Source organism: Rhinolophus sinicus, linkage group LG15, assembly GCF_036562045.2.
Source record: "Rhinolophus sinicus isolate RSC01 linkage group LG15, ASM3656204v1, whole genome shotgun sequence".
Lineage (NCBI taxonomy): Eukaryota > Metazoa > Chordata > Mammalia > Chiroptera > Rhinolophidae > Rhinolophus > Rhinolophus sinicus.
In genome coordinates, this window is record NC_133764.1 from 9,449,481 (window position 1) to 9,464,646 (window position 15,166).

Below are 15,166 nucleotides of genomic sequence, written 5' to 3' on the forward strand. Positions count from 1 at the left end.
GGGGGCCGAGTGACAAGACCAGGGACTCTTCATTTGTAAAGACCTTGGAACAAAACCACCTCCGCCTGATTTCTGCCAGCTTTTCCAAGTTTCCAAGTCACACATTTCACGGATACAAGACATTGTCCTGGTCTATTCAGGGAATGATAAAATTTTGAATATTAAAAACAAACAAACACGTGGGATGTCAACACTGAACAGAACTCAGAGACCATAAATCTGAATATGATTCATAGATGAGGAGATTGAGGTCTAGGGAGGTCACGTGACTTGCCTGTTGCTGTACAGGCTTTGAACCTAGAGCCAAATCTAGAGATCAGGATTTCCGACACCCCTTCCCCATCTCTCAGGGAATAGGAAAAGGATACACCCACAAAGGCCAGAGTTGGAGCCCAGCTTCCATGGGGATTTTCTCTCCTCTGACTTCCTCTGTGTGTGTGTGTGGGGGGGGGGGGGGGGTGCTGGCCTTAATTGCATCTGGATAGAGTCCACTCCTTGGCTGTGGTCTCTGCCCTCTAAGCTGGGAGCTGCTCCAGCCACTGAGTACCCTCCCTAAGGTGACCAACACTTTTCCCTGCACTCCCTAAAATGATGATAGGAAATGCAAATGTGACAGGGGACCCACAAAGTGAGAGGGGACTCCTGAGGCTTTTAGGCTTCTGTGGGCTGCATGGACACTACCTTAGAGTCAGGAAGGGGTAGGGTCCCAGGTTCTCAGCTATGCTGTCACTAAATCCTTAAATGATCTGATCTAGACATACACACACATGTATACACACACACACACACACACACACACACACACAATTTTCATCAAGAGAGTCATAAAGAAGATTTAAATTCATTGATAATAAGCCTCTCCCCTCAAAAGAATAAACTCTGGGGCCTGGGCCACCTTTCTCAACAAAAGAGCAGCTCACTGTCCCTGTTTCTTAGTCTCCCACTGCCCTGGTTCTCAGCTTTGGCTACACATTTGACCCATCTGGGGAGCTTTTCTGGTTCCCAATTAAACCTCCCGGGACCCATGAATTAAACCAGAATCTCCGGGGGTAGGATCCAGGAGTTAGGATTCTTGAACTTCTAGGTGATTTCAAAATGCAACCAAAGGTGAGAACTATTAGAGACAAAGACACAGATACATCGTCAATAGCTTCCCTGACGTGAAGCAAAAGAACGCCTAACAAAACCAGTTTTACCATGGGCAAATTGATAAAAACAAGAGTTAAGTTCCTAGGACAGCTCGTCAACATTACAAGAAAACGAGGTTGAACGAAATGAGGTTATTCGAGAACCTGCTGTACTGACGATGCCCTGAAGTGAAGGACAAGAATGGAGAGCGAGAAAAGACACGGAAAGCCGCACAAGGTGGGCAGGGAGCCATAGGCTGTGGGCCGAGGTGCTCACTTCCTCCGCAACCCCTGGCAGAGCTGCCGAAAGAAATGGGGTGGATGGGGGCAGCAAGTGTGCACTGGCCAAGATGGTGTGGACCATCCCATCCCTCCGCTCCACTACCGCCTGCATCTTCTGAGGATTTGGCACCTTCTTGGCAGCCTGCATTCAGCCACGTTGACTGTGAACTTGAAGGGGGCAGGGCAATGAGTGAAAGGAACAGGCTGCTCAGTGAGATGGAACGAAAGCCCTTTGTGCCGGGATGCTAGATGTGGTGGTTAATTTCTTAATTCTCATCGCAATTCGGTTCACGGGAGACTCCTGGAATGTCTTTATCCATCACAGATGGTTTGGGAAGATGATAAATTAATATCATTTAAATGGAGGCATGGCTTAAATGTTAAATGGCAGCGTCTTCTTTGCTGTCTCCAAAGAGAAAGTGCCCCCCAGTCCATAAAGAAGACAAATGGTAAACAAAACCGCCTATCTTTTGACAGATTCCAGGATGAGTATCATTCACAAACCATTCTGGGGAGAAAAGGGAGAAATTCATCTCATCTGACTTTGTATAGGACAACAGCCCATGCCATAATGAGGCCTTCCCAGTGCTGTGAAATTAGGCTGAATAGCCGGAGAGTACAGCCGCCTGTTCCCTGGGCATGTTTATTACAGCCCTTTGTATGCACCAGTCCTGCCAGCCCCGGGTTGGTTCTAAACTAGGGGAGGGGAGAAAGAACCCAACAAATTTGTTGCTATGAAACTTCCCAAGTGGGGGACTGCATAATAACGTTTGGAATCTAATGCCCTTGCTCCAAGCTGTTCTTGTCTAGGTCCACCCCTGCTCTAAATTGAACAAGGTTGGGAGTCAGCCAATCGCCAGCAGTGTATGGGTGGCCTCGGCCCCCTGCACAGGGCTCCTCCCAGGCCTTGGGAAGTCAGGGGGTAAAGAGGCCCCTGATGCCATTCCCAACCTCAGATCAGCTGCAAAGTTGAGTCAAGAACCAGTGCCAGTTGTCCCAGCTCCCCTGTGAAATGCATCTGAAACAGGGCAGAAAGCAGCCTTCACCTGAGGGCTATGATGGGCCTTGCTGCGGTCAACCCCAGGAGGCCAGGGCCTGGGGGTGGCTCCACACCTACAAGATTTTGGAAGCCTCTGAGAGCAAAGTGTCAAGAGATCAAAATACTGGGGCCAAATGCAACCGCCAAAGGAACATTTCCTTAAACCATCAGGCCCTGGGAAGACAAGACAGCAGACTCCATGGGAGTGATGGAGAGACCCGTGTCTTAAGATCTCAAGGTACACACACCCCAGCCAGCATCTGAATTCCTACAGCTGATTCCCACCAAGATCTTAAGGTCTCTCGTTGGTAGGAACTGTCCTGGGGGGAACTGAGGGTTCAAAGTTCCCACATCCCCTAAGGAGGTGACACCAAGAAAAGGAGATCTGAGGGAAAAGATCTGAAACTTTCAAGAGATGCCTTTCCTCACCAATGAAAAGGCAGGACCTTTCAGGTCACATTCTTCTTGCTCACCAATCAGAGAGCAGGTCTTTCAGGCAGTCTTTTCTCACCAATCATGAAGCAGAGCCCTTCAGGCAATACTTTTCCTCACTCATCAGTATTAGGACCAGCCAGATAGTGCTTTTCCTTATCAGTCAGATGGCAGGATCCCGGAAGCACTGTCCTTCCTCACGAATCAGGATGCAGGGAGAGTCTCACCCGCTCCTGTCTCATTTCCCCAGGAGGATATGCAGATGTCCTGCAGAGCAGAATCCATCCATACATTTCTTCTCTTCTGTGGGTTCTTCTCCCAGGGGTCCCATCAAGGCTGGGGGCAGCTGCTGTCGAGGGCTGGGAGGGAAGACACAGCCACAAAGGCTGGCCACAGCATTTGAAATAATAAGACAGGTCCACTCCCTTGTCTGCCTGTATCTGTTCCTCCTGGAAACCAGCAAAGGAAGCTGGGTGTCCCCACACCATGTAACCAGAGAAGCAGAAACCCATAAGATGATGTGCAGGTTCCCAGGACCGGACAGCTTCTTGACATCTCATCCAAAATGGTGAGAGGCCACACATGGCCCTTGTCTCTTCCCATTGCAACAGAGGAGAGGGAGATGAGGCAAAAGGCAAGATGGCCAAGGTTCTGCTCCTTTCTGTGTCTCCAAGGGACATGTTTTTCCTGCTCTGACAGCAGAAACTGACACAATAGTACATGACCACTGCCCTTCCACGCAGAGCCGAGACCTTCTCACCCACCAGCAGACTTCTCTATTTATCCACCTGAGTGGCCCCTGTTGCTTAAAACTTTTTAGACAAATCCTCAAGAAAGCTATGTGCCACCAGTTGTTTATAAAACCCCGGCTTCGATTTCTTCTGTAAATGAAAGACAATGAATACTTGGGCACAGGAGAAGGAGGTGGATATCTTCCAATGACATCCTCTAAAAACCCAAAGGCCTTGCTCCCTGGGCATGTCGCTGCTCATGCCTTCCTGCCACTGTAGGGGCTTCTTGGGTTCCTTTGCCCAGGCCACCTTCTCAGTCGCTGTTCAAAGTCCCCTGGGGGATTCTCACCTGGGCCAGTTTTTTGTTGTTGTTTTTCCGATGTGGAAATAGCGCAACTACCTTAAAGCTTAAATTTCTCTTGACAACCACCAGAGGCAGCCTTAAATCCACAGATCTAGGAGAGCTTGCTTGTGTCTTGGGAGCCACCCTGTTCATTTGGAATGGAAGGGATTTCTCCTGGAAATCCCTGAGAACCTGTTTGTCCAGAGAAAAGTGTTCCATACACACAAGGCTGTCTTCATGGGCCCCACACTCAATAAGGGCACATGCTTGGTTGAACTCTGCTGTTGCCATTTTGAAATTCTTCGTAAGTCCTGAACAAGAAGCCCCATATTTTCACTTCACACTGAGGCCTGCAAATTGTGTCATCAGTCCTGTGCACAAGTGCCTGACATCTGGTGGATTTCCTGTTAAGAAGATGATAGTTTCCCAACAGAAGGATTTATCTACTGTAGCTCATCGTCTGGGCCTGAGTCTGCCATGGCCTGGGTCTCTTCCGTGTCAGGACCCCATCCACACTGGACTGTGGACCAAGAGCCCTGGCGCCGAACCCAAATTTTGGACCCGATGAACCCTGGTTCCTGGAATTCCCAAAAGCTAATGTGGGTGGGGGGCCCCACTTCCCCCCCACTTCACCCCCAGCCCAACTTCACTAAATTCCCTGGCATCTCATCAGCGTCTCTGAGTCATCTCACCATTGCTTCATTTTTGTTAGTGGGAGAAAACAAACAGCAGAAAGTTAAAATATTAGTGCTTGCTTCAGTGAACGAAAATAGAGTCTCCTGTCTCCCCTTCATTTTTTGTCCTGAGAAGTAAAGCTATTTGCAGGTGGATTAAATGTTCCTTCTGAGACCCTGCCCCTGAAGCTGTGACTGTGTGTGTCTGTGTCTGTGTGAGTGTTGGGGGGCCGGGGGGTGGGCGGGAGGCACACACATCCAAAGAAATCCGTCTGCCTGGTTTTGGTAAAAGAGAGTCCTTTGTGCCGACGGTAAGCCTGGTGAACATGACCCCCCGCCCTGTGGTATGCGGCACACCTGTGCGGAGGGACGAGAGGCCGGGAGGGGGTGGGGGTGGGGGGGGCGACGGGCCGGGAGCCCTGCACCTTCAGAGATCACACCTTCTTCTTTCTTCTCCTTGGAGCCACTCCTCCATCGCCCCTTTGTTTCAGCTTACACCTCCAAATACCAGGGAGGTCGTGCGTGCGTGTGCGCGTGTGTGAGAGATTATCTCGGTCTATGCCTTTTTGTAAGGGGGCTAGAAAAAAGAAATGGAAAAGGACAAACAGAGAAAAGCGAGGGAGGATGGTGTCCCCAAGTCCCCGCCCCCACCACCTACCTTTGCAGGCCTTCCGGTGGGTGATGGGCTTGCCCATGTCCCGATAGTAGCCCTCCTTGCAGTAGTGGCAGTGGCGGCCAGCCGTGTTGTGGCGGCAGTTGAGGCAGACGCCCCCGCTCTTGCGTCCCGACAGCTTGTAGAGCTCCATGTTGAAGCGACAGCGTCGGGCGTGTAGGTTGCAGTTGCAGGCTGTGGGGGTGGCAGGAGAGGTGTCAGGAAAGGGGCATCTGCGGGGGGGCCCCAAGAGACTCTGTCCCCCCCCCCAACTCCCCCGTCCTTCTCCACTGCAGGACAGAGAGGCGGTTTTTTTCTCCAGGACTCCTCGGCTTCCCTGTTTGCTCCCATCAGTACTTACCACCTGGCATTACCCGAACCATGGCTGAGGCGCCTGCTCACTCTTAGGGGGAGTCTGTTTATTTCCCTCAACCCCGGGCCCATGGCACACATCTCAGAGTTGGGAGGTGGTGCTGGCATGCTCCTTGTGCCCAAATCCTGCTTGCTACGGACTGAATTGTGTCCCCCACGGCCCCACCCCCACACACCCCCATTCATATGCTGAAACCCTAACCCCAGGACCTCAAAATGTGACTGTATTTGAAGATAGGGCTTTGAAAGGGGTAATTAAGTTAAAATGAGGTCATTAGCATGGGCCCTAATCCAATCTGACTGGTGTCCTCATAAGAAGAGGAAATTTGGACACAGAGACACACCAGGGGTGCACACGCATAGAGGAAAGATCCTGTGAGGGCACAGGGAAGAAGGTGGCCATCTGCAAGCCAAGGACAGAGGCTTCAGGAGAAACCAACCCTGCTGACACCTTGATCTCAGACTTCGAGCCTCCAGAACTGTGAGAAATAAATGACTGCTGGTTAAACCAGAGGGTCTGCGGTGTTCTGTAACAGCAACCCAAGCAGGCTCTGCTTCCAGGGCACTGACCTCTACCTGCACACACTCCCCACTCCCTTGAGCTCTGGCCACCAGCCTGTGCTATCCTCCTCTTGCCACTGAGGGCTCTGGGGCCTGCTGCTGACTTGTGGGTCCTCTGGAGAAGGCCCTCAGCATCCTTCTCTCTGGTTCCTCCTGTCCACTCCTGCTCCCCTCTGCCTGTTCTCTACATGCGCCTCAGGACTCAGCACCCTTTTCCTTCCGCTCTGATGCTCTCCAGGTCTGCCTTGTTCACTCCTCACAGCGGCAGGACCACCCCAGCACTCCAGACTCCCAAATCTGTATTTCCAGGTTCCACTTTGGGGTCTCCACTTGGACCCAGAAGTGCCGTCTCCAAATCCATTCACTCCTCTCCATCCTGCCAGCCTTGGCCCCTCTGTCGCCTGAGCTGAGCCCTCTAGGCTATTCCCCACACTGTAACCAGAGCAGATGTTCCAAGCACCAATCTGAGGATGTCCGTTGCCTACTAAAAATCTTTTCAATAGCTCCCGGTTTTTCCTCTGGATAAAATCTAACTCACTTCACACAACCTCCAGGACTCTGAATACCCTGCTTCCCTCTGTCACTCTTATGTTTCAGCTGCACAAACTTTTGTCAATCTCTAGGGCATGCCCTGTGTGAGGACCCCTGCCTGCCCCCTCTGTGACTTTGCGTATGCTGTTCCTTGACTCCTAGGACCCTCTTCCTCCGCGCCTCCTCCCTCATCGCCTGCATCCTTCTCATCCTCCAGGTCTTGGTTCCAATATCACTTCCAGGCCCATTTTCACCTCTCACCAGCCTGGCTTAGGAACTGGGGCTATAGGCGCCCCAGAAAGTCACATGGGCCTCTTCATATCACACTGTGATGCCTACGATTAATACCTGCCTTCTTCCTTTGGTCTCTAACTCCAGGGTAACTTAGATCAGGCCTAATCTTGCTCACTCTGTCACTTTTTTCTTCTTTTTGTCCCGATTTTGTGCTAAGCTTGTTTTCAATTGCATTTTATGTAATTTCTAAAGAAATACATGTTTAATGCCAGACACTTGAAAAACAAAAGCAGTAAGGAAAAAATTGCACTCACATCTCCACCAACTGCTGTTAACACGGGGGTCCTTCCTTGCAGGCTTTAATTAACATTTGCTGAACTGTGGAGCTACTTAATTCTTTCCTACAGACATGGATCACACTTGTACATCTCATGTTTGTAGGCTATTTTCTCATCATGGTGAATATTTTTTAGTGTCAGATAACGTTCTTCGTAATTCTGAAAGGTTGTGTAGTCTGCCAGTGTACGGATATATGCAATGGGCTCGTTGGATCTACAGTGGGTGCATTTAAAAGCAGGGTCGCCCTGGGTTACGGAGTTAGGTTGTTTCCAGTTTTTCACTACTAACAACACAGTGGTAACCATCTTTGAACATACATATTTATGCTCTGCTGTGATAGCTGTTGTACAGTAAATTTCTCAAGACAGAGGTAGTAGTTACATTTTGGGTCTACATGTTTTTAACTCAGGATCCAAATTGCCAAATTGCCCTGAAGAAAGGCTGTCCTAGCTTACACGCCCATCAGCAGGATATGAGAGCTCCTATTTCGCCACACCCTTGCAAAGAATAACAATATGCATTTGGTATCAGCATTCTTTTTTTTTTTTAATCTTTGCCAATTTGTCTGGAAAACACACACACACATGATTTTAATTTGCGTGTCTCTGATTACCAGTGAGGTTGGCTGTTTCTCCATGTGTTTGTTTTTCTATTTATATCTTTTTTTTTTTTTGTACATTGCCTGTTCATACCATTTGCCCAGTTTTCAAATAAGGTGGTTTGTTTTTTTTTCCACAAGGTCTAGCGCTCTTACATACAATGGATTAAATACCACTCATACAAGCTGCAAATATTTTTACCAGTTTCTTATTCATATATTACTTTTGTGGTTTAAAAAAATATTTGCCTCTTTAACTTTTCTCTCTGATGTTATAAGCTTCTTTAAATGTTCTTGCTGGAGTAACCCTCCAAGTCACACACCCATTAGTCACTCAATTTACAAGTAGAGATGGACAAATGCTTTAGAGGACGTACTGTGGGGAGACAAGAGAAGACTCAGCTCACACCTTAAGTCTGGAAGCAGCTGGACATCACATTGGGCCAGAGAATGACTCCTGAGAGCCTTACAAGTATCCCTCAGCACCTCCAGCTCTCGGGGCTGAGCTCAACTACCGTGTTTCCCCGAAAATAAGACCTAGCCGGACCATCAGCTCTAATGCATCTTTTGGAGCAAACATTAATATAAGACCTGGTATTATATTATGTTATATTATATTTATTATATTATACCAGGTCTTACATTAATGTTTGCTCCAAAAGATGCATTAGAGTTGATGGTCCAGCTAGGTCTTATTTTCAGGGAAACACGGTAAGTACAAAGAAAGAAGCTGCCCATTAGCACAGGGACCCTCATGCATATGAAAGTTCATGGTCCCTTTGGACTCATTCAGCCAATCAAGTGGGTAGGGGGCTGCTCAGAGGGGTTAACTGACCTCCAGTCCAGGACCACCGAGCCAGTAAATGGGGGGCCCAGGACTGGAATCCTGGTCTTCTGGCTCCTGGTCCACGGCCCCAGAGGAAAAGACACACATCACTGAAGGAACAGCTGGGCCTAGACCCCGGCCTGGAATTTGGATCTTTTCTACTAACACGGAAGTCACAGGGCCTGACACACCTGCCTGGGGACAGGGATCTAGAAAGATCACCCAGGCCTCACTTCCTCAGGCCACTCTCACACTGGCAAAGGCCTTAGTAGCAGGATCATCTTGGTCCTTCTTGGAGGCAGATGCTAATCCTGTGTCCTCCTCTGTAAGGACAGCTCCAGCTATCCCCCAGCCCCCCAACAGGGCTGCCCCAGCCTCTGAGCCCCTCGGGGAAGCTCAGCCCCAACCCATACCCCAAGGGGAAACTTGGGTTGGTATCTCTCTTCCGTATGCACCTTACACCAACAAAAGTTTCTTCCCAAACAACGGGTCACACAAAAGAAAACTCAGAGAGAGGCCAAACATCAAAAGACAGGGCTCCTTTCCCTCCCCCTTGCTTTTGGAGCTGTCAGGGGACATCAAGTGGCAATTGCCCGTGCTCAACCTTCTGCAAAGTATTTTACAGCTTGTTTTCTTTTCTCTTTGTTTTATTTTCTCTGCACAAATGGAAAAATGCATCGGGCAAAGCAGCTCACATCTGGATCCCTTGGCTCCACACAGAGATGTCACCCAACTCCCAGTCTGTCCCCAGCCCCTGCCTCAGAGAGACACCTTAATCCCTCACGCCTTCCTGTTTATCTCCTGCCTCTCTTGGAGGCAAAAATATTGGGTATTAGTTTCATTATCAGATTTCAAGGCGGGAGGAAAGGGCAGCTTTGTGAGAACAGACAGGTCAGCCTGGGGGAATGAGGTGGGGGCAGGGGCAGTGTAACTTCTGAGGAACCTGCATAGGCTGTCCTGTGAGACACTGCGTCCTGTCCAGGGGTCCCCCAGTCCCCCAGAGAGACACAGAGAGCCCCCCTCAGGTGTCATATGGGGATCACCAAGGATACACCACGTGTGGCTGCAGTGCAGACCTAGGGGCATGACATGGGGCAGGAGGGAGGAGGAGAACCCCCCACACACACTCCCCAACCACAAACCTGACAGGAAATGGGGCCCTAGAGATAGGGTTCTGTTTTCCTCTCCCATCAAAAATGCTTCTAAGTACTATTTTAACATATGCTGGTTACCCCCATGTCTTAACCTCTCCCACCAACCTGGACTCTCCAAGCCCTCACTACTCCTAGGTCAGTTCAATTCAACACACATTTAGGCAATTCAGCTACATGCCATGCCCTGTGCCACGGGCCATGATGGAGAAAGGGATGGACAATGTACTCTGAACTGTCCAGGGCTCCCCTTCTGACAGGGGGTGGAGGGGCAGATGAGCACTCTCGGCAGTAAGCTGTTAGATAAAGTGAGACAAATGCTCCCCTCAATTGTGTTGGTTCCTAGAGGGCAGGAGCAGTGTGTGCCCTTATATATGTGCCAGCCTAGAGCAGACCTCAATATGTTTTTGTCGTATAAATGAGAGCAAAGTGAGCAAGTCAGAGAGAAGATGGATGGATGGATGGATGGATGGATGGATGGATGGATGGATGGATGAAGGATGGGTGAGTGGATGGGTGAGTGGATGGGTAAGTGGGTGGGTAGATGGATGGGGCAATAAATGCATGGGGGGTGGGTAACGGGTGGATGGATGGGTGGGTGGGTGGGTAAGTGGGTAGGTAGATGGATGGGTGGGTGAGTGAATGGGTGGGTGGATGGATGGGTGGGTGGGTGGTTGGGTGGATGGATGGGTGGGTGAGTGAATGGGTGGGTGGATGGATGGGTGGGTGGGTGGGTGGGTGGATGGGTGGGTGGGTGGGTGGGTGGATGGATGGATGGATAGATGGGTGGTAGATGGGTAGGTAGGTAGGTAGGTAGGTAGGTAGACAGAAAGGACAGATGGAGGATTGTGTGGTCTGCCTGGACTACACCCTGACAAGGCATGGCCTTGTGATATTTGTGACATTTCTTTTATTGCTGCTTTGAAGTACTTAACCCCTTGATTTTAGCTTCTGTCTGTTCAAGTAACTGCAGTATTTTAAGGAGAAGAACCCACATCTAGCCCTGGATTGCTCCCAGGACCCTGAGGAGGGCTTGCTCACAATAGGGACTGAATCTGCATCCATTAATTTGATGAGTTTACCAAATGCAGGTGTTGGCCCTCTCCCAGAAGACCCTTATGAACTCACTTCCAATCCCACCAGGGCCATCCCAAACCCAGAAAGAATCCAGTGGGCGCAGTTATGGCATATACTGGTCCTTCTCTCAGGAAATCTTGCCCTGGCTTCCCCAAACTTCCTGTGACTCAGGGTCTCAGTGGAACAGGAAGGCCATTGGCGATGGGCCTTCTCGGAGGCTCTGTGCTTGGCCCAGGGCCCTCCCTGCCCTTCCAGCACACAGGTTTATGCCAAACATTCTTCCCTCCCTTCCAGGGCAGTTCTTTTGAGAAGGTTGCCCCATGTTATTCCTGCAGCATAACAGGGAATTTGGGACTGACATAGTTGTAGTTGAACTGTCCAAAATAACTGGCCCATGTATGCATATCTGCAGGCTGAGGGCTTCGCATGCAAGAAACCAGACCCCAGCCCTGGGCTTCCAGTGCACAGTGGTAAGTGCAGCTCTCAGACCTGCCATGATTAGCAACCCACTTCCATGCATCCAGGCCACAGGGGCAGGTTGGGGCATGATGACGGGTTGGGGGGCGGGTGCTGCTTTTCTCACCAGTTCCGTTGCTAATTTTATCTGTGGCTGTTGGGTAAGGACCATGAGGCTACTCACCACACACAGTGTTCACAACTTCTGGGTGGGGGTGGGGTGGCGATGAGAGTAGTGGTCCTCAACTGGGGGTGATTTTGCTCCCCAGCGGACATTTGGCAATGTCTAGAGATACTTTTAGTTATCACAACTGGGGAGGGAAATACTACAGGGCCTTGGGGATAGAGATGGGGACGCCACTAACCATGCACAGAATAGCCCCCCACAACAGACTCATCAAGCCCAATATGTCAACAGTGCCACGTTTGAGAAACCTTGGGTTAGAGAGATTGTGACGTCCCCATCCCCAGAGCACGTGAATGCTTACACCCCTCACTGCTGTCTAAGATGCTGTTCTCTAAGTGCAAACCCTGCAGCTTCCATTGCTGCCCAGAGAGTGAACGATGTTCTCAACTTCAACAAATGCTGGCTGAAGCCTTTAAAAGGACCAGTTGCTGGTATGAGTACAGGCCAACAAGACAGAGAGAGACCTGCCCTCAGGGAGTTTCTGCTTCAAGAGGCCAGGCGGATAGTACTCTAGTACCGCATAACAGATCTGGAATTTCCAACTGTGCTGAATGCTATTGGGATTGACAGTCCGGGAGACCATTCTTCCGGGCTCTACTAGGGACATGGTAGAGAGGACGGGGCTTGACAAGAGCGTCAGAGCAAAGACAGAATAGTCTCATCAGCACTGTTCCAACTGCAACGTGCATAGGGGTCACCCTGGCATCCAGTTCAAATGCAGATTCTGATTCAGGCGGTCTGGCCTGGGGCCTGAGAGTCTGCATTTCCATCAGGCACCTAGGTGATGTCACTGCCGCTGGTCGGGAGACCAGCATAGGGTGGTGGAGCTGGAACTAAATGGAAAAGAAATCAGTCGGAATGTAAGGTACTCTCTGCAGAAAGAATCCCCTGGAAGGTAAAGGGGAGCATTTATGGTGGGGAGTCTGCGATGGAGCAGTGGGCAGTGGTCTAGTTTTAAAAGAAACGTCTCCTTAAATGATGGTGTCAGAATAATAAAGTTATTTGAGAGTTATTTTTAAGAGTTTGAGGTAGTTTGTATTTCCTTTTATTTATTACTTTGTTACTCTATTTGGTATATTATACCATTTATTTAGAAATTGCTTGACTCTTATTTATAAATTTTAAGTATTCTGCCCCCAGTGGTGTCTTCTCTGAGTCCAGGTTTCAGCTTCTCCTAAAATGATCAGACTGAGGAGTCACTGGTCCCCACGCCCCATGTGCTCCTGCCAGCACTGGGGGGACACTCTGAGCTGGGCTCTCAAAAGGCTCCTTTTGGGAAAGGGGCTGAGGCAGGACTGGCCCAAGCACTTCCCGGGCCCCTTTCGTGTCTACAGGTGAGTTGGGCATAAGGGAAATGCTCATACATGCGGATAAATCTGCAAAATAATCAAAGCCCAGACTGTAGGTTTCACTTTACTAACGGCAAATCTGGTAGCTCGTGGATGTATTTATTCATTCAACAAATATTTACTGAGCACTAGGCAAGATGCTGGGGACACAAGAGTGAGCAGGACAGATGTGGTCCCTGCAGTCTTGGAGATACTTGCTGTGATAAAAGTCTGGTTCATGCTATGCTACTGCCACTGCCACCTCACTCCAAGGGCCACCCCCACCCGCAACCGCAAACACAGGGCTTAAAGCTTGTCACTGGAGACATCAGCTGGCCAGATACACTGCAGTGGTGACCAGGCAGGGTGAACCAAAGAGACTGGGCAACGGCTAAGAGACCAGAAGCATCACATAGGAGTAGTTTGGTTCCAGTCAAGGCTCTAGGGTTTGCAATCATTTGCAGTGTGCCTGTATCAATTTTAATTTTAAATAAACTATTGAAAAGCATCACCTAGACATGGCTAGGAGAACTGGACAACTTGTTTGTCTGAAAGAATGGAGTCCATAGTCCATACTGGATGTGACAGAGCCCCGGTGAGGTTAAGATGCTTGGGAGGTCCCAGAGAATACATGAGGGAAGGTGTGACACCTCAAGACGTGACATGGGGCCACCCATGACATCCCCAACAGGACATGCTTCTGCAGGACTGCTCATCTGTTTCTTCATCATTAATGGAGGCCCTTCGACACGTCAGACTCTGAGTCAGGAAGCACCTGTGCACTTTGCTCACTCAAAACTTTGTCCCCCATCTTCCTTCTCTCAGTTTTTCAAATAGCCACTAACTCCCAAGACCCCAATACATAATGGTTCTCAAAGTCGGGGGCCTGGAATCACTGGAGTCGCCGATCAAGTCACCGAGAGCTGAGCCTTACCCCCAGAGGTCTCTGATCCGCAGGTTGGAAGTGGGGCCTGAGGACGTGCACTAACAATTCCCAAGTGAGGTGAAACTGCCCTTCCGCGGGCCGCACTTTGAGAACCACCGGTAATGATAACGACTGACAATGTAGAGGAGAAAAAAGATGTCCGAGGACACGTGAGAACCCATATGTGATGTAATTACTATTAAGTAAAATCAAATGGTACCCAACTGATACAACAGCAAAAGGCAGCAAAGACGAGAGGAGAGAGAGCCAGGCCTGATTTGGGAGACCTGGGGCTGGGCGATAGTCCTGTTCCTGCACCACACCCACGTGTGTGACCCTGGAAAGCCCAGGTGGCCTCCCTGAGCCTCCATGTTCTCATCTGAAAAATGAGGACATTGGGTCTGATGATCTCTGAGTTCTATTCTGGCTCAAATAGTCTATGGCTGCAGGACACCAAAACCCCTGGAAGGTAAGGGGCAGACTCGTGTCAGGAGGAAACTTCCGGACGGTACCTGAGAGTTCAGGAGGGGAGAGTTCCAGGTGTGAACATGCCATAGGGGAGGGAATGAATACACAGGCAGGTGACGGCCCAGCAGTAAGACCACCCCCAGCTGGGGTAGATCAGAGATGGGGCATGGTGACACCAGGGCCCTGAGGGGACATCCTGCAATCTTCCACACCCTCCAGGTGGAGGTGATGGGGGCCTTCAGCAGGGGAACAGCCTCAGAAGGGGGGTAGCGGACAGGACTGGTGACCACCTAGGTCTTCCAGAAGGAGATGGTGTGGCAAGGATACTCTCCAGGGTCCTGGGCAGAGGGAACCATTCTGAGAGAGAAAAAAAGTAGTCCCCTTTGGGGGCATATGGAGGGCCCATGGGGGGAGCTTGGTGAGAGGATTTCCAGGAGGGCAGTTAGCAAAAGGTCCCCGATGGACCTGGAAGCCACTGCAGCTAACTTCTCAAATTGGGGAACCCACTGACCTCTCTCAAAGTCTCTCTGACAGCACCTCCTCTTGGGAAACAGAGGCCTGCAAAGCCACAACATTGTTTTTAAAAACTCCAACTTGAACACAAAATCCCTGACCCCCGACCTGTACTTTATCTCTGATATCAGAAACAGAACCGACATGAGGTGGATCAAGGTGATAGGAAAAATGGGGGAGGGGGGGAAACAACAACTGGGAAATGCTTTGGAAACCCAGTCTGGGGCGTCAGTCAAGGAGGCTGGAGTTCCTTTGGTCAAGGCGGGCTTTAGATGGTTTCGGATAAAGTCCCGGGAGATAAGTGGCCTGTGTTTGTCGAG

General features: G+C 50.1%; 1 protein-coding gene across 5 annotated transcripts in view; it reads right to left on the reverse strand.

Moving 5' to 3' along the window:
• The window catches only part of NTN1 (netrin 1), a 196,876-nt gene that overhangs the window by 63,151 nt on the left and 118,559 nt on the right, over window positions 1-15,166 (reverse strand). For all 5 annotated transcript variants that reach the window (XM_019755250.2, XM_074319331.1, XM_074319333.1 and 2 more), the window contains exon 3: window positions 5,287-5,475. In XM_019755250.2, coding sequence (XP_019610809.1) covers window positions 5,287-5,475 — 189 coding nt within the window. The remainder of the gene's footprint in view (window positions 1-5,286; window positions 5,476-15,166) is intronic.